This window comes from Gorilla gorilla, chromosome 5 (genome assembly GCF_029281585.2).
Source record: "Gorilla gorilla gorilla isolate KB3781 chromosome 5, NHGRI_mGorGor1-v2.1_pri, whole genome shotgun sequence".
NCBI lineage: Eukaryota > Metazoa > Chordata > Mammalia > Primates > Hominidae > Gorilla > Gorilla gorilla.
The window spans coordinates 41,882,131-41,901,710 of record NC_073229.2 but is presented as its reverse complement, the minus strand read 5'-3'; the positions used below and the strand labels follow the sequence as shown (position 1 = coordinate 41,901,710).

Here is a 19,580-nt window from a genome sequence, read left to right as displayed (position 1 = left end):
CACCGCATATTCTCACTCATAGGTGGGAATTGAACAATGAGATCACATGGACACAGGAAGGGGAATATCACACTCTGGGGACTGTTGTGGGGTGGGGGGAGGGGGGAGGGATAGCATTGGGAGGTATACCTAATGCTAGATGACGAGTTAGTGGGTGCAGCGCACCAGCATGGCACATGTATACATATGTAACTAACCTGCACAATGTGCACATGTACCCTAAAACTTAAAGTATAATAAAAAAAACAAAACAAAACAAAACAAAAAAAGAAGTCTCTATGGCCAAACAACCCACTCCTTTTCCGACACATGCCCTTAACTGCTTCTCCCCTCATTCCACATTGTAATGTGATTTGTTTCCGCATCTTTCCTGCCCATTGTGCTGTGCGCTCTTTGATCTCGGAGACAGTGGTATTTATCTCCGAATGCCGGGAACTCTCAGTACTGCTTAACACAGATGGGTGCCCTTGGCCCAATCACTGAAGTCATAAGGCGTGAGAGTCCCTTATGTGTCTCTCAGGGTCCCACAATGACCATGTATGTTATTCTGCAGAGTCCATGAAAGGAAACTTGTCTCTGGGCCAAGGAAGGGTCCACAGGGCTTTTCCTGGCTTCTTCTGACTTGTTCGAGGGGAACCATCCATCGTGTTTTCTCTGAGCTGGTTTATTATACCTTCTTCCCCCTTGGAAGTCCCCTCTCTGCCTTAGTGTCTTGGTAAAGGAAAACTCTCGACTTCCTGGTATGGGCTCCTTTCCTGAACTCCCTAGAAATCCTTGCTCTTCGGCGATGCAGAATGTAATCTTTGGCTCAGTACATTTCCTCTGCTCCATTTTATTTCTTTTTGTGGTAATGTACTCATAATGGCATATTTACCATCTTAACAAGTTTTAAGTGTACATACGGTTCAGTGGTATGAAACACATTCATAATGTTGTGTAACCACCACCACCAACCAGGTCCAAGCCTCTTTTCGTCTTGCAAAACTGAAACTCCATACCCATTAAACAAGAACTCCCCATTTCTCCCTCCCTCAACCTGGCAACCACCATTCTACTCTCTGCTCTATGATTCTGACTATTCTACGTACCTCACATGTAGAATCATACAGTATTTGTCTTTTTGTGTGACTGGCTTATTTCACTTAGCATAATATCTCTGTTTCATGCATTTTGCATCAGAATTTTCTTTCTTTGTAAGGCTGAATAATACTCCATTGTATGGATATACTACATTTTGATTATCCACTCATCTTTTGATGAACACTTGGGTTGCTTCCACATTTTAAGCTATTGTGAATAATTCTCCTATAAACTTGGGTGTACAAATATCTCTTCAAGTCCCTGCTTTCAGTTCTTTTGGGTATTTACCCAGAGGTGGAGTTGCCAGATCATATGGTAATTCTATTTTGAACTTTTTGAGGAATGACCATACTGTTTTTCAGGTGGCTGTAGCATTTTGCATCCCCACCAAAAATGCCTAGGAGTTCCAGTTTCTCCACATCCTTGTCAACGCTTGTTTTCTTCTGTTTTTTTTTTTTTTTTTCCTTGTCATCATAATGGGTGTTAGGTAGTATCTTATTGCAGTTTTAATTTGTATTTCCCTAATTATTAGTAAGTTGACGATCTTTTCATGTGATTATTGGCCATTTGTATATCTTCTTTGGAGAAATGTCTATTCAAGTACTTTGCACATTTTTGAATGAGACTTTTTGTTGTTGTTGAGTCTTAGGTGTTCTCTATATATTCTAGATATCAAGCCTTTATCAGATAAATGATTTGCAAATATTTCCTCCCATTCTATGGGTTGCCTTTTTACTCTGTTGGTATTGTCTTTTGATGTACAAAATTTTAAAATTTTTATGAAGTCCCTTTTATGTATTTTTTTGTTGCCTGTGTCTTTAGTGTCATATGTAAGAAATCACCACCAAGTCCAATGATGAAAAGCTTTTGCCCTATGTTTTCCTCTAAGAGTTTTATAGTTTTATGTTTTACATTTAGGTCTTTGATTCATTTGAAGCTATTTTTTGTACATATGTTAGGTAAGGATACAACTTCATTCTTTTGCATGTAGATATCCAGTTTTCCCAGCACAATTTGTTGAAAGACTGTCCTTTCCCTACTGAATGGTGTTGGCACCCTTATCAGAACCATTTGACCGTATATGTGAAGGTTTATTTCTGGACTCTCTGTTCTATTCCATTGGTCTATATATCTGTCTTAATTCCAGGACCACTCTGGTTTTGGTTATTGTAGCTTTGCAGTAAGCTTTGAAATAAAGAAGTGGGAATTCTCCAACTTTGTCCTTTTTCAAAGTTGTTTTGGCCACTCAGGGTTCCTTGAGATTCCATATGACTTATAGGATGGGTTTTTCTATTTCTGTAAAAAACGACAGGGGTTGCATTGAATCTGTAGATCACTTTGGACAATATTGACCTCTTAATGATATTAACTATTCTAATACATTAACATGGGACATATTTCCATTTATGTCTTTTAAATTTTCTTTTGGCAATGTTTTGTATTTTTCATTGCACAAGTCTTTCACTTCACTGGCTAATTCCTAAGTATTTTATTCCTTTTGATGCTTTTGTAAATGAAATTGTTTCTGTAATCTCCTTCCAGATTGTTCATTGTTAGTGTATAGAAATGCAACTCATTTTCATGTGTGATGTATTCTCCTCCGTTCTGTTTTTATAATGACAACACCCATCTTTCCCTTGCCAAGCCCTCCTCTCCTTATCACCTCAAGTGTCTGTATCTCAGTGCCTTGCTTAGCTTGTTCTCTTTGAGGAGAGGGTGAGATGCGTCTGGTGGGGCAGATTGGAAATGTTATTCTCTTTGTTAGAGATTGGAGACTTTTCTCACTTTCAGTCATTTAGGTCACATACATTAAACACCAGAAACTTCTTACCAAGCACTGTGAGTTATGTTCATAAATCTTTTGCCTTTTAGCACCGGCTGGCAGATCCATCCCCCTCTGGACCTGAGTTTCTGTCCATCATTCTGCCTTTGTGAGGGACCCACTCTGACGACATGCTGAGGGATAGTTAGGACTCTCCACTATTTGACGTTAAGCATCCGAATAAAATTTGAACAGCCTAGGCTCACGGTGTCTTTTAATCTGCATAATGACAAACATTGTGGTTTTTTCAATATCTAAGAACAACTAGTTTTTTCCTTCATTTAAAAAATATACATTTGGTATCGTAATTAAATCTGAGACTTTATTTTTGACAGAAGATAAGAATGATTACTAGTTCCAACTCTTTCTTCTTCAAAATAATGTGTGGAATTTTATTCTGAACTTTTAGTCTACTCCCCTTCACTTCCTTCCTTACTTCCAAAACTGAAAGCATTATGTTAACTTTTGTAATGACAAAAAGTTTGGTCAGTTAGAAGAGATGGGCTTCTAGAGTTGGAAAGGGGGGTCAGGGCTACCTGGGTTCCAAACTCTCATTTTACAGGGAAGGAGAATTAAGTGACCTGTCCAATGTCAGGTAGCTAGAAAGAGGCAATAATGAGATCTTAACACCAAATAAATCATTCTACCCTATCATTAAAAAAAACCCTGGGCCGGGCGTGGTGGCTCACGCCTGTAATCCCAGCACTTTGGGAGGCTGAGGCAGGTGGATCACAAGGTCAGGAGATCGAGACCATCCTGGCTAACACGGTGAAACCCTGTCTCCACCAAAAAAACACACAAAAAATTTAGCCGGGCGTGGTGGCGGGCGCCTGTAGTCCCAGCTACTCGGGAGGCTGAGGCAGGAGAATGGCGTGAACCGGGGAAGCAGGGCTTGCAGTGAGCGGAGATCGCACCACTGCACTCCAGCCAGGGTGACAGAGCGAGACTCTGTCTCAAACAAAAAACAAAACAAAAAAAAAACCGTGTTATTTTATTGATAGCATTGAAGAAATACGGTGGCTCCAGGAGAGAATGTATTGTAACAAATGGGAAGGGATTTCCATGTTTTTTAGGATCTGTGATGTGCCAGAAACTATGACACTTTATATAACTTTTCTCTAATCTTCATGGAAGTTTTGTTACATTCCCATTTTACAAATGGGGAATCTGAAACTCACCAAAGTTAGGTAACAGCCAGTAAGTGCCTGGTCAGGACTTGAACCTGGGTTTTTCTCCAAAGTCTTGGCTCTGAAAGCTGGCCTCCTGTTCCCTCCCCAACCCTTTGTTTTTTTTTGTTTTTTGTTTTTTTTTTTTTGAGATGGAGTCTTGCTCTGTTGCCCAGGCTGGAGTACAGTAGCACTATCTGGGCTCACTGCAAGCTCCGCCTCCCGGGTTCATGCAATTCTCCTGCCTCAGCCTCCCGAGTAGCTGGGACCACAGGCGCCCACCACCACGCCTGGCTAATTTTTTGTATTTTTAGTAGAGATGGGGTTTCACTGTGTTAGCCAGGATGGTCTCAATCTCCTGACCTCGTGATCTGCCCGCCTCGGCCTCCCAAAGTGCTGGGATTACAGGCATAAGCCACCGTGCCTGGCCTCCTGTTCCCTCTTGAAGCAGATTTATGTGTATCAAAATAACAGTAGAACAGTGAAATGCTTGATTAAGGTTTATGAAATACTTTAGTATTTATTCTTTTTTTTTTTTTTTTTTTTTTTTGAGATGGTGTCTTGCTCTGTCACCCAGGCTGGAGTGCAGTGGCGCGATCTCGGCTCACTGCAAGCTCTGCCTCCTGGGTTCACGCCATTCTCCTGCCTCAGCCTCCCGAGTAGCTGGGACTACAGGTGTGCACCACCATGCCCAGCTAATTTTTTTGTATTTTTAGTAGAGATGGGGTTTCACCATGTTAGCCAGGACGGTCTCGATCTCCTGACCTCATGATCTGCCCGCCTCGGCCTCCCAAAGTGCTAGGATTACAAGTGTGACCACTGTGCCTGGCCCCCAGCATTTATTATTCTTACAGAGAGGACATATAGTTTCTTGACCTTAGATCTGCAGGAAAATCAGTTATTGTATTTAGAGATAAGCTGTCAGCTTCCTTAGGCATTGTGGGGAAAGCTGTCTACATTCCACGTCAGAAAACATGAATTCACAGCCTGGTGCCATTGCCCTCATCCTTAGCCTTGAGGATGACAATCTTTCCACAAAGACTTTTTTTTTTTTTTTTTAAACTTCCTCCTCTGGGCCAGGTGCTTCACTAGACACTGGCCAAGGACCTTGCGGTTTGGCTTTCTATCTGCCATGGGGGTTATGAGCACTGGTTCTGGAGTCACAGGCTTAGTTCAAACTCTGGCTCTTTCTGTGGGATCTTGGGCTCTACCTGTTTAGTTTTCTCATCTGCAAAATGGGAGTGATACCAATTTCAAAGGATTGTTGTGAGGATTAAATGAGGGAATGCTTGTAACATGTGGCATGTGGTAGGTACTCAGTAAACGTAAGCGCATTCTATACTGTAAAGTACTATGCAAATGTAAGAATGTTTTACTTGACTGTAATGTAAGTATTACATTACTATGATGTGCAGTGGAAATGTTCTGTTATGCTTCTTACTTTTATCCATTATTCCTTTTGATCCATCAGAGGCCAGCAGAAATAGTAGACGAGGAAGAAGATGGAGAGAAGGCAAACAAGGATGCAGAACAGAAAGAAGACTTTTCAGGAATGAATGGTGACCTTGAAGAGGAAGGAGGTAGGGAGGCTACAGATGCCCCTGAGCAAGTCGAGGAGATTCTGGATCACAGTGAGCAGCAGGCAGGCCCTGCTCGTGTAAATGGAGGCACCGATGAGGAGAATGGTGAGGAGCTGGAGCAGGTTAATAATGAGCTTCAACTGGTCCTAGACAAGGAAAGAAAGTCTCAAGGAGCTGGCAGTGGACAAGATGAGGTATTTCTATTGCTTTTGCTTGCTTATGTGAATGCATGAATATGTGTGTGTGTACATGCGTGCATTCAGAGAATTAATCAAGTGTTTAGGACTTGTATTGAAACCACTTGTGGTTGAGTAGGAAAGATCCAATACCATTTAATCCCTTTATTTACTAGTTACTTCAACCATTTAACAATACTGCCATTGACCTGACAGTTCGTGTCTGCCCTTCCGCCATTCATACATTTAGCCATTCACCCATCCATCTATCTACCTCCTGCCTAATTTTACAAGAAAATGTACAGAGCCTTCTAAGAACATACATAATCCAAGAAAGAAATATAAAAAAGTAAGAATAAATTAAGACCCGAGAAGGTAGAAACCAAAAAAGAATATCAAGACCAGTGAGACCTAGACATGAAGTAAGGAATACTTTTTCTATTATCAGTGATTTCTTTGATCTCTAGAAGTACTGAAGTTAGTTTGCTTTTTTCTACTTTAAATAGGTTAATCAAATTAAGCGTTCAACACATTAGGCACTTGGGTAGTATACAGTTCTATTTATTATACAGAGAGGATAAAGAAATATGTGGTGAAAATAAGAGAACAGAAAAAGTAGTATCTGGTGAAATCTCTCTTTTCCTAGCCTGTTCTTCCATGTCTGATCCTGGAGTTGGATACTCATCAGTCCTGGCATTCTTCCACGGGACAATATGATCCTGTTGTTGCCAGGCTCAAGTTGAGTCTCACAGCATAAGAGGCAGGATGTTCTCCATAACATTCTCATCATCTGCTTATCCCATTCCTTCCTGTCTATCCATCAGATCAAGGTCCACCTCCCTCAAGGCTGTAACTGCTGAAGTGGGCCTTGGACTACTCATTCCTAATACCCACTATGATCACTGAGGTCTACTTGATTATTTATTATTGATGCATCTGATTTATCTTGCTTAGGGAAAGCAAGTTTAGTGGTGGCAAAATGCAAAGTGTTCTGGTGGCCAGGTTTCAGTAACAGTACGAAGTTATCTGCAATCCACTATATGAGTTATTCAAAATGTTCTTAACATCTAAATGAAAATGCTCAGCACGTCTTTTATCTTTTCTCAAGGTGAGATAATCACAGTCCTATTCTATAAGAAATTCCCCATATGTAGTTCTACATAGTCCTCAGCGCCATTTATATGGCACCTGTAATAGTAGGTTTCATACAACTCTTTGTTGTAGTAGCTTTTGATGAAAGCTTACAAAATGAAATCAAAGTGTAATTCTATGTGTGGGACTAGATAGTAAGATCCAAGCATGATTTTTTTCCAGTGGTCTAGCTTAATTCAACATATGACATAAATAGATTTTACAGAAATGAATGGATTGCCTGTCCTTCCATCTTCCATAAATATAACTTTAAAAAATAATCCTGTAATTTGCAATGACATGAATAAACCTGGAGGATATTATGTTAAGTGAAATTAGCCAACCAAAGAAAGACACATACCATATGATCTCACTTATATGTGTAATCTAAAAAAAGTTAAACTCATAGAAGTAGAAGGTAGAATGGTGGTTACCAGGGACTGAGTACAGGGTTGGAGAGATATTAGTCAAATGATACAAAATTTCTGTGAGAAAGGAGGAATAAGTTCAAGAGATCTATTGTACAGTAAGGTGTCTAAAGTATAATAACAATGTATTGTATACTTGAAAATCACTAACAGAGCAGATTTGAAGTGTTCTCAGCACAAAAGATAAGTATGTGAGGTAAGGTGTATGTTAATTAACTCAAGCCATTCCACAATGGATACATATTTCAAAACATCATTTTGTACGCTATAAACATACAATTTTTATTTGCCAGTTATGACAAAATGAATATTTTTTTAAAGGGGAAAAATAGGCTTTTGATAGGAATTGGGCATCTGTCAAGATCAAGGTTATGTAATTTGGCATTGGCCTGTGGTATGTAATGAGAGTGAATCTAAATTCTTGGGAATTCAAATAAGGAAGTGCCTAGTTTGTGATTTTTTTTTGAGACAACATCTAATTAGGGACTTTTTTTTTTTGAGACAAGGTCTCACTCTGCTACCCAGGCTGGAGTTCAGTGGCGTGATCACAGCTCACTGCAGCTTTGACCTCCCGGGCTCAAGTGATCCTCCCACTTCATCCTCCTGTGATAGCTGGGACCACAGGTGCCACCATGCCAGGCCATATATACATATTTTTTAATATGGAGGAAGTCTCCCTCCCTGTGTTGCACAGGCTGGTTTTTAACTCCTGAACTCAAGCGATCCTCTTGCCTTGACCTCTCAAAGTGATGAGATTACAGCCACGTGCCACCATGTCCGGCCTAATTAGGGATTAGTAACAGAGCAGTCACTCACAAAGAGATTTAATCTTATTTGACTCATCTCTTTCTTATAACAATGATATATTTTATCTTGTTCTCCCTAACGTATTAGTAGAGGTATATTTTAAGCGTACTGAAATATATGAAAAACCAAATTTATGTGAATTTTAAGTTAAAAATGAATAATTAACTTTTACAGAAGGACTGTCTACTAATAAAATGACTAGAAATTCTGTTCACCGTGTAACATTTTGTTCCATGTAACAATTCTTGTACAAAGCGAGATATGATTGTAGGAAAACACCAGGAAATACAGAGAATTTACAAGAAACAATTGACATTTATTGAGATTGAACTTGTACTATATTCAAGATACCATTTGAGACATTTCACAAAGGAACAGTGTGAAATAAGACACAGCACCAGTTTTATATATATATATATATATATATAATTTCTTCAAAGCATCAGTCATGGCCTGTGTGCTTTGGGGAACCTGGAGCTACTCTGTCCCCCAGACTGGGTGCCCTTGTGGGGGCTGTGGAGCCTCTAGGATTTCATAGAGCAGACTTTGCAAACCTGCTAGTTCTAATCTCACCCACTCAGTTTTCAGTGTAGTCGGGGAAAGGTGAGTTGTACATGAGATAATGTCATTATTAACAGGAAAAACCCAAGTGGCAGGAGCAATAGTTGTTGTTGGAGAAATGCTGCCTCCACATTTTGATTTTCTGTCTTTTTCTTATCTACTTGCTACTTGATGGTACTTGGTACCATATTCACAATGAATTTGTGAATTCTAGGAGGAAACTAAAATGAGAATGTCCGTGAATTTTTTCTTCCTTTGTCTCTGAAAATGCTAAACTGAAAAGTATAACTAAATTGAAGAAAAGCCCAAAGAGAAATCAAGAAAAAATGAGAAAAATAAAGCCTACAGCATACAAAATGAGTCAGTGCCTTTCAAGCACTAGTAGATTATGAACCCCACAAGGACTTTTGTACAAGTGTTGAGAAAACAGTATGTCCACTGGGTGATGATAGACAAAAAAACAAAGGGAACCCCAGGAACTCTTTTTAGTTAAATATTTATATAATTAAATAGAATCTTGAGTAATTTTTTTTAATAAATGTCATTACCTTTGTGAACCAAACAGCTAAATACCTTTGTTTTGATCTATTTTCTTCTAGGCTGATGTAGACCCTCAAAGACCACCAAGGCCAGAAGTAAAAATTACTAGTCCAGAAGAAAATGAAAACAACCAACAAAACAAGGACTATGCTGCTGTGGCTTAGAAGATTTTTAAAAGAGAGTATATGGATCGCAAGAAAAATGAAGGGTTATAATACTTGAAAGATAAGCACGTAGTTATTGCTGAATATAATGTGACACTATGGTCAAATGCTACCTACTGAATTTTAACATTAGAAGCCTAGTGGAAAGACAAGATAACTTTAAATGGCTACTAAAGGATAATTACTTACTTTTATTGCATGTGTTTTAAAAAGTCATATAGAAATATTAAATAAGACGGACAGAGGAGAATTTGCACTGGAAGACAATTGCCACTTGTATTTGTCAAGGATGAAAAATAGGATCACTCTTATTGTACGCTTTATTATAAGTTTAGAAGGCAGTTTATTCTAAAGAATTTTTCCTAGGAAGGCGTAGAATTTTAAAGAACTGGTAATAGGAAAGCATGTACTATTTTCTTAAAGCAATAAACTCTTGAATGAACAGATTGTGATTTACTTTCAGACATAATTTGGAGATGGCAGTAGATCAAAATATGTCCATGACTTGTTAACATGCCTTTCTTTCTTCCTCCTTAGCCAAAATCCACCTTTGAACTACAAAGACAGAGCGAGGCGTTCATTTTGGTGGGAGGAAGTGTTGGTTCAGAGTGTTAGTGACTAGTGTCGCCATGCCCTCACTTAAATGCTTTCAGGCTTGCATGCTTGTGGCTCCAATGGCTGTGGATTTTCACTGATCCAGTCTATCTTTACCAATAATATCTCTCTCTTCTCCCTTATGTTATTAGAGAACCTGATATTGGCTATTCCAAAGATTAAATTATTTTCAAATAGTTTTTAACAAAAATAAAACAGTGTATTAGGAAGAAAAAAGTAGACTATATGAAGAGTTTGTGACTGCTCAATTTAACTTGTTTTTTGCCTTATTTCTATTAGGACTGTTTTACTATCTTTTTGCCCTAGGGATATCAGCAAATATTTATTTTTCCTAGCATGATATATTTAGAATTTCAAGCAGATTTCTTTATAATTAGAAGGCATCTGATAGAAATTGTAAAACTTTAGAAGTTATTATAATGAAACCAATTCCTGAATCACAACTTCGTGGACTGATTAAATTGATTTATAGTTGCCTTGTGAGGTACGTATGGGGAAAACATAAAAACGTAATTAAAACATAATTTCATCCTTTTTTTGAATTCTTAAGAGATGTTCTTCCATAAATATAGAAATAATATATTTTTCTTAAAGGATATATTTTTAATTATGTGGAAGTTGTAAGCCTGAAATTTTAACTTCTAATGCTTTTCTAAAATTCACAATTACAAGTTTAAAACATTTTTTCTCTTCCAGGTTTCATTTGGAATAAAGAGTTGGCAGTTATATAAAGCACTTAATAATACTATAGAAAATAGATGTGTTTTTTCTTAATATGATTTTGGTATTTTCCACAGATCAGAAGTGTAAACAGAGAGATAATGTAACAGTATTTGGAAGAGATAATGACACAAGGATATAGTGATCTGGGAGCATGAATTAGAAACAGGGTACTATGTTTCTGGTGTAAAATCTAAATTGTGCTTTCTACTAGCGTTACTTTTTCAAATGGGATGATATAAAGCACTGTGGGCTATAAGCAACAATCTTGGGTTGCTAGGCAAATAGACCAATTGATCTTTATTATTATTATTATTATTATTTTTTTTTTTTTTGAGATGAAGTCTTGCTCTTGTCGCCCAGGCTGGGTGCAGTGGCATGATCTTGGCTTACTGCAACCTCTGCCTCCTGGGTTCAAGCACCTGAGCCTCCCGAGTAGCTGGGATTTCAGGCATCTGCCACCACGCCTGGCTAATTTTTGTATTTTTTGTAGAAACAGGTGTTTCACCATGTTGGCCAGGCTGGTCTCAAACTCCTGACCTCAGGTGATCCGCCCGCCTTGGCATCCCAAAATGCTGGGATTACAGGTGTGAGCCACAGCACCCGGCCCCAGTTGGTCTTTTAATATTAAATTTGTGCACTATTACTGGGTCTGGAGTTAATGATTTCAAATAGTTTATAAAAATAACTGATTAAATGTAAGAAATTATAACTAATTATCAAGGTGATTCTCTTTTCTTTCTTCAATAGAGAGTTTCTCTTTCTCTTTTCCTCCTCTAATAAAAATATTTCTTTTTTTCCTGTCCTTTTATTCATTATATTATGAAACTTAGGTTTCAGGAAACACCTTAAGCGTCATTTTAATGAAGCACAACATTGATATTTTACGTGAATAATAACGTTTGGTATTTTAAATATACTTCAAGGGGGTAATAGGCCACAATAACTGTACCAAAAAAACTTAAAAATGGGGACATACTCATCCCTTGTGTGTGCATATTTTACCACTTGTTGACAAGATACAATTGTGACCTACTTTGAGGGGATGAATAACGACTTATCACTTTAAGACACTTTGCAAACATGTTACTAAAAAAAGGTGCCTAGCCAAGGAAAAAACCATTCACTTGGAATTAAAATTGTGGATGTCACTTCAGAGATGACTTTAACATAAATGCTGAAAGTTCATTCACCTCACAAATGTGGCAGTTTTCTCTGTGGAGAATGGTGGTCTCCGTGGCAGACTGGCTCTCCAAATTAAATGAAACTCATTGACAGACCTGGGACCATTTATGTGAGTGGACAGACGAGATCTTGGTTAGGCTTCATGTACTGTTTTCTAGAGAGAGTGCTACGAAAAACTTATGATGCTTTTATGTGATAACCAATATAATGCTTTAATATGTTAATTCTTTGTGATGCTATATACATAGTTTTTATAGTTTTAATTTTATGAAACTACTTTGTTAAACTTATCTGGATTTTAAGACACTTGTAAACAAATGGTTTGTTAGTAAAATTGGGGCATTAAGAGTTTTACAGAGCAAATAAAGAAGATTTTGACAAAAGTCATTTTGAGGCTAAGGGTGTTTTACCTGGGTTAACTTCTGTTAAAACAGCTACTGAGTGCCCATTGACTTATAAAATACGATACTATGACCACAAAATAACTTTTTACTTCTTATTCTTCTCTATGACCTTAGGATGACTTTATTTTTTAAAGACATTTTTCCTATATGTTTTTGGGGGAATGTTAGGTTGCCACACTCATAGGAAAAGTGTGATGCTGTCATGCCTCCTGTTTTATTGTAAAGGTGTGAATTCTTGCTATGTGGTGTGTGAAGACAGAACTATCCCATATGTACGTGGTTCAGAGTGAGATATCTCTAGGCTCACAGTTGTGAACCCATATTAATATGGTATTATTCCCGCCAACTCTTCCAACTAATAGCTCATAAAGTAACATCCTAAACATTGTCATTGAATGACCTACCTTATACACAAAGGATAAAGTTCATTCACCTAGAAAAAAATCTGTGCATTTAAATTAGTGGCCGCAAGACAACAGGAAGCTTTCTTTCATTTTTTGTTCAACAAACTTTGCAAAAGCAAAGTTTAAAAAGTAGATTAATTGATCAACAGAAAGCGTCACATGGAAACTGTGGCCAATGTGAACAGAAATATAGCATGTAGACATAGATATGTATCAAATACTTATACAGATGCACTCACACACTTTAAAACATTAAAAAGGCCTCCTGAGGCACAGTGTTATTAATAAAACAAGGCTCTTTTGGGTGAAGTTGAGAGAAGCAATGAGTTAAAATGTGAGAGGAAATGCTAAGAAATGATATATATTATGGTGCTTTAAATCTTGATTTCCTAAGACTTTAAGAGATTTAAAATTCTTCTCCAAATAAGAAACCAGCATGTCAATGAAAAATGTATTCTAGGGAGGTGTTGAAACAAATCCGGTTTTTAAAATGTGATATATCACATAAATCAAAACAGAAACCAAGACATATATATCTTGTTTTCCTGAAGTAACTACAGAGCATGGTTCTTTTCCATCAACCTTAAGCACAATACATTTCAGGTGTAGATTCTTTTATACCAATACAGATTCTGTTATTACTGTTTGTGACCATGTGTGTGCATGTGTGATTTACATAGATGTGTCAGGACTCTTTTTCATACCAGTTAGCCGGGGTATCACAAATAGAATGAAAGACCGACTTATTGGTCCATTAGTTTATATAATGTTCAGGTTCAGTGCAGAAGCATTTTGGCATTCTTCAGGAATGAAACCATTTTTAAAAGGTTAGTCTGTTACTCTAAGATGATGAACACATACAGTTCTTTGTCATTAAATATCATTTTTGTAAATACCACAAGATTTTTCCTCTTTAAAACATATCGGGACATTTAGATGGGACTGATTTTTGTTCTCCCTACATGAAATTTGTATATTTCCTCCCGTGAAGTTTGAGTGACATGAATGGGGAATACAACAGTGTTCCCTTATGTTGATAAGGAAAAAGACACTGTTTTTTGAAGAGGCATAACATCCTGTAGGAGATGGGGAGTTAGGAAAGTTTTTAGAAATGCCTGGATTACCATAAGGCATTTATAAAATCAGGAGGTTTAACCAGTGGAGCTCCATTGACTTAACGCCAACAACGACTTCAGCTTTACTCTAAGAATGGGACCAAATGAATTCTCTGTAGTTTCATCAGCTTGAACGATATAGTTTGTTTCATTTATTGTCACGAATGCAATGACATATGGAAAGAGGGAATGATTGTAGTCATTCTTAGGAGAATTGTCGAGAAAGCCTGTTTTGTCTTTTGCTTCAGTGTTTTTTCTTGTGCCTTAAATCTTTAATGGGTACAATGATAATGGGTGATTGTTGATGTAAGTAAAGATTAAATTGAAGGCCAGCACGGTGGTTCTGGGATTACATCTGTAATCCCAGCACTTTGGGAGGCTGAGGCGGGTGGATCACGAGGTCAGGAGATCAAGACCATCCTGGCTAACATGGTGAAACCCCGACTCTACTACAAATACAAAAAAATTAGCCAGGTGTGGTGGCGGGTGCCTGTAGTCCCAGCTACTCAGGAGGCTGAGAGGCAGGAGAATGGCGTGAAGCCAGGAGGCGGAGCTTGCTGTGAGCCGAGATCGTGCCACTGCACTCCAGCCTGGGCGACTGATCAAGACTCAAAAAACAAAAACAAAAAAAATTGAGCTCATTGTTTTTATATAATTTATAATGTTTAGAATGTCTCTTTAAGGAAAATTATTTGTATTTTGATCAAATTATGAGCATTTAGGTTTTTCTGTATCAGTGCACGCTCTAAAATGCTGAAGTTCACTCTATCTTTTGAGCAGGTAGACCTACGTTTTATATAATCAAAATGTGTTTAGACAGTTTATTGCTTGTTTAGGATGTTGTGTTGCTAATATTTCATGTATTAATCCTTTTTATGGCATTTTTTTCACAAACACTAGAAACATTTTTGACTTAAAATCATGTAGAAATTCAGCACATTAAAAGATCCATCTGTTTCTGTTTGGCATGGATATTCAGCTTCATTATGTAAAGAAATTTTTTTACAGTTTCACATGCATGATGTTTATTTGATAAAAATTTTAGGTATATTCAAAAGTCACCATTATTTCTTTTATGAAATAATTTTACAGAAACATAGGTCCAGAGTTTTTATTATAAAGGTATATTTTAAAACAGAATAGATTACACATATTACATGCATTTTGTGTACATATGTCTATAGGAATCAATTTACAATTTTCCAAAAACATCCTGCTTTAGTTTGTGGATATTCACTGCTTTCATTCTATTTTTTAATTAAATAGTTTTGCTATTTTCTCTATGTACGTTTGAGAAACCAAAACAGTTAAGCACAAGCATTTTGATTTATTGATATATAATAACAAATGTGTGATTGAATCCCATGACTAAGAGTACATTAATATATTTCTTGTGCACATGATCAGTTTATCTTTGTTATTCCGTATGAGTTAAAAAAAAAAAAAAAGCCTCCACAACAAATGAGGCATCTAAATTGCCAGAGTCAAATCTCTTTAGACTACATGGTTAATTGACATTAGAAACTTTCTACCACCAACAATGTAATTTCTACAAGGTATTGCAAAATTGCTAGCATGCATTTTGTTGTAAAATACTTATTTATGAAAATAAACAGCTTTCCTGCAGGTCTCCAAGTGTTTTTTCTCCCCCTAGTGGGACTCTAGTCTATTAAATCCTTGTATAGGATTCTCAAATGCCCTCATAATCAAATTCAATCCTTCATTAAAAAGAGAGATGATATAGGATATCCTACACTTATTTCACTTTTGGTTGGTTTAACAAATTCATTGCTTTAGTAGTAGCAGAATCATTTTAAAAATGCAAAGACAAATATACATTAAGTTCAAAACTAGATGAAGCAACTCCCATTTGTTACACTATATTCTTTTTGGCTACAGATAACTATTAGGATTGTCTTAGTTCTCTTTTAATTTCTGGCTGCTAATTTAGTGGCTTCTCTTAATTCTTTCAATCCCTAAGATCTCCCTGAGCAATCTCATTCACAATCATGATCTTAACAGCTACCTATGTGCTTTCGACTTCCAAGTCTGCATCTCCAGGTCGGGCTTCTCCCTGGGAGCTGCAGATCCATGTATACAGCACTCAGTTGTATATCCCGTAGTTACTTCCAACTCAAATGTTCTTGTCTCTTGAAAATTTCTGTTCAACATGTTGTTGATTTCTATAAGTGAATCTTGTATTCAGTACCTTACTGAACTTTTTTTTTTTTTTTGTACTGGAGTCTTGCTTTGTCACCAGGGTGGAGTGCAGTGGTGCAATCTCGGCTCACTGCCACCTCCGCTTCCCAGGTTCAAGCAATTCTCCTGCCTCAGCCTCCTGAGTAGCTGGGACTACAGGCGCCTGCCACCATGCCTGGCTAATTTTTGTATTTTTAGTAGAGACGGGGTTACACCATGTTAGCCAGGATCGTCTCGATCTCTTGACCTTGTGATCTGCCCGCCTCAGCCTCACCAAGTGCTGGGATTACAGGCATGAGCCACCATGCCCGGCCCTGAACTTCTTAGACGTGGTTTGTAGTTTCTGTAGGACTTTAATGAAGACTGTAATATTATCTGCAAAAGTAACATTTGTTTTTTCCTGTTTCAATCCTTAAAATAACTACTTTTTTTCCTATTGAACAAGCTATAACCACTAGCACATATTGGATGGAAGCAGCAATGGCAGATATTTTTGTCCTAACATTAAGGGAATGCTTCTAGTATTTAATATTAAGTGTGATGTTTGCTTATGTTTCTGGTAGATGCCTTATATCAATTTACTCCTAGTTTTCTAAGAGTTATTTTATTTGAAAACTCTGAAGGAGTTTATGAACTATGAATTTTATAAAACTGTATCCATTAGGATTCTTATGTTTCTCCTTTAGTTTTTTAAATGTTGTAAATTACATTACTTTTTTCTCTAATGTTAAACTGTTCTCACATTCTTAAGACAATAATTGGTTATATATATAATTTTTACATGTTTCTGGATTTGATTTGCTAATATTTAGAATTTTTATACCTGTTTGTAAATAGAATTGATCTATTTTGATTGTTTTCATACATCCTCTTTTCTGGTTATAGTAGTAAGGTTGAGTTAGCTTCATAAAATAAGGAAGAGGGCTTTCCATTCTTTCCTACTCACTAAAACATTCGTAGGTTTGAGTCATCTCTTTCTTGAGTGTTTCATTACTTATAAAACTGCCTCAGCTTGGTATTGTGTGTGTGTGTGTGTGTGTGTGTGTATGATTAAAGTGGTTTTTCTTTTTTAAAATTGAATTTCTTTTCTGGTTACCTGTCTATTCAGGTTTTCTGTTTATTGAATTGGCAATCTATATTTCTTTAAAAAATTGTTAATTTCTTTCATATTTTCAAATTTATTTGCCAAAAGTTATTTATAGTATTTTTAGAACTTTTAAAAACTCTTGCCTAAATGTAATAATGTTCTTTTTCCATTTCCAATATTGTTTACATCTGCTTTTCTATTTCTTGTTCAATATTGCCAGATATTTGTTTTTTTTAATGTTTTTCAAAGCAATACATTTTTGATCCTCTGTACTGTTTATTTTTTTCTATTTCCTTATGGGTCTTATCACAAATATTTCTTCTGCTTTCTGTGTGTTTTCTATAATTCCTTAAGTTGAATGCCTTTCTAATTACATTTTGGCTTTATTCATTTCTAACATGCTTTTGAGGCTATAAATTTGCTAGTGTGTATCATATTAGCTATAACCTCAGATTTTGATGTAAATTATTCTTTTATGGTCATTTGGCTTTAAATAGGTTTTGTAATTTTCTGTTTGTTCGTTGACTCACCGGTAAATGCGTGCTGTGAGTGCTCTACCCAGATCCCATTTCACTTGGCTGGTGCGCCCACCCATCAAATGCTATGGGTGTTCTTTAACTTCAGCACGGTCACTATAACTATGACAAGTCCTTGCACTGGCAGGTGGCACATAGCTGACCAAGATGGCCACAACCACACCTAGGGATGCTTTTTCATCACCCTCGAGTGACTGTTTACTTGCTTCAGAGAATTGCCCGCAGTCAAACAGAAGCTGCCTTGGCCAGGAGGTTCCCTTCTTGCATTAATAGCTTGCAGTCAACAACAGACCTAAAAGGAAAGATGTCATCCTTTTGCCTCAAGGTGGGACTAACTCTGATGCAGTGTGTGCATCAGAGTTGCACACTCTGCATCCCTTTGCCTCAAGGTGGGATCAGGCTGCTGGTACTTTTCAACTACATCTTGCAATACTTTCAGTCTGCATCTTGGGCCACATCTTGCTTTACTTTCCCCTCGACCCTGTCCTGCTTCTCCCACTCCTCTTATGAACCATCCTTCAATAAATCATAGAAGAATCCCCATCTCAGGTTCTGCATCTAGGGGGCCCAACCTAAGACAGGGTATCAGAATAGCTTAGGCTTTGGAAATAGATTTTCAGGATGGAATTCTGGGAATGGATAACTTGCTGGCCTGACAGCAATGGATATCTCATCACTGGAGGTAAATCGAGTTTTGATAGTCTCTGGCAGGTTGTAGTAGTGTGATTGCGAGGATTTTCATCTGTGGCAAACTGGGACAGTATATAGGTTGAAAGGGATGCACTAGCTAGTGCAATGCCTGTGGAGTTTGGAGTGTATTCCGAAAAGGGACTGAGACAGATCTCAGTCGCTTAGAGGTTTATTTTGCTAAGGTTGGGGACATGCCTGGGAGTAGAAACAAAAGTTACTGTGACCGGTGTTTTTTCCATAAAGGATTTTGCAAATTTCTGTATTTAAGAGGAAAGAGCAAGCAGGAGGGGAAGAAAAAAGGGAGGGAGGGTAAGCATAAGGCAAGTGATTATAGTCTTGTGAGCCTTTGAGTAGCACTCAGTGAATCTACATTTTACTTGCGATGAAAAAGAGAGTAGGGGAAAAAGTCAATTAGGCATTTGTCTCACACTCAGTAAATCTATATTTTACATAAAGTAAGCATGTGAAATTACAGCTCTCTGGGAACAAAAGGAAAGCAGTTTTTTTTTGTTGTTGTTTGTTTTTTTTTTGGTGTGACTCAGTTCCCAAGCTTAACTTTCCCTTTGGCATAGTGAGTTTGGGGTCCTGAGATTTTATTTTTCTTTCACAGGAGGTACGTGGAGAAATAGTAACTCTAAGGCGTATTATGGAATTAGGTTGCTTTCACTAAGCACGCTTTAAGAATTGAAAAAGAAATGACAGACTCAAATCTATTAATCAGCAATTCAAAGCCAAGTGTGAAATTCAGAGGACTTCACTGGTAACACTTAAAAGAATACCTTTCTCCCACATTCAAAAGCAGATAGAGCTGAAGATCAGAACTAGGACTTAATAAGAGATACTGAATTCTCAGCCTAGGCAAGTTTCCCCAATGTCAAGTCCTTAATGGGGAAGGATTAGAACCTCAGGACTTGGTGTGGGACAATCAGGGTACATGCATTTGAGAACTTTGAACCTCCTCCAGTTTCCTCTGAACCTTTGCATGTGCAGAAATGACCCGTTCTCCTTTGTTGGAAGGTAGAGGCCCTTCGTTACCTGAAGTCTATGCAGGGGCCTCAAATGGGAGCAGAGCCCACTTACTAGACAATGCTTACTCTCCTGCAAGAAGCAGGGTGGCATGCCTAGAGTTAATTCTTAGTCAGTTGGATCAATTAGAGGAAGAAAATATAA

At 37.5% G+C, this 19,580-nt stretch overlaps 1 protein-coding gene and 1 non-coding gene across 3 annotated transcripts in view; one reads left to right on the top strand and one right to left on the bottom strand.

Annotated features, from left to right (window-relative positions):
• Positions 1–9,899, top strand: part of DCDC2 (doublecortin domain containing 2) — a 181,546-nt gene extending 171,647 nt beyond the window's left edge. For both annotated transcript variants that reach the window (XM_055390582.1, XM_019028781.3), the window contains 2 exons: positions 5,540–5,842; positions 9,351–9,899. In XM_055390582.1, coding sequence (XP_055246557.1) covers positions 5,540–5,842; positions 9,351–9,455 — 408 coding nt within the window. In that variant the 3' untranslated portion in view covers positions 9,456–9,899. The remainder of the gene's footprint in view (positions 1–5,539; positions 5,843–9,350) is intronic.
• A 7,909-nt stretch (positions 9,900–17,808) lies between these two features.
• On the bottom strand, positions 17,809–17,911 carry LOC115935148 (small nucleolar RNA SNORD46). Its single transcript, XR_004070848.2, has one exon. It is a non-coding gene; the product is annotated as a small nucleolar RNA SNORD46 (small nucleolar RNA).
• Positions 17,912–19,580: the final 1,669 nt, after the last annotated feature.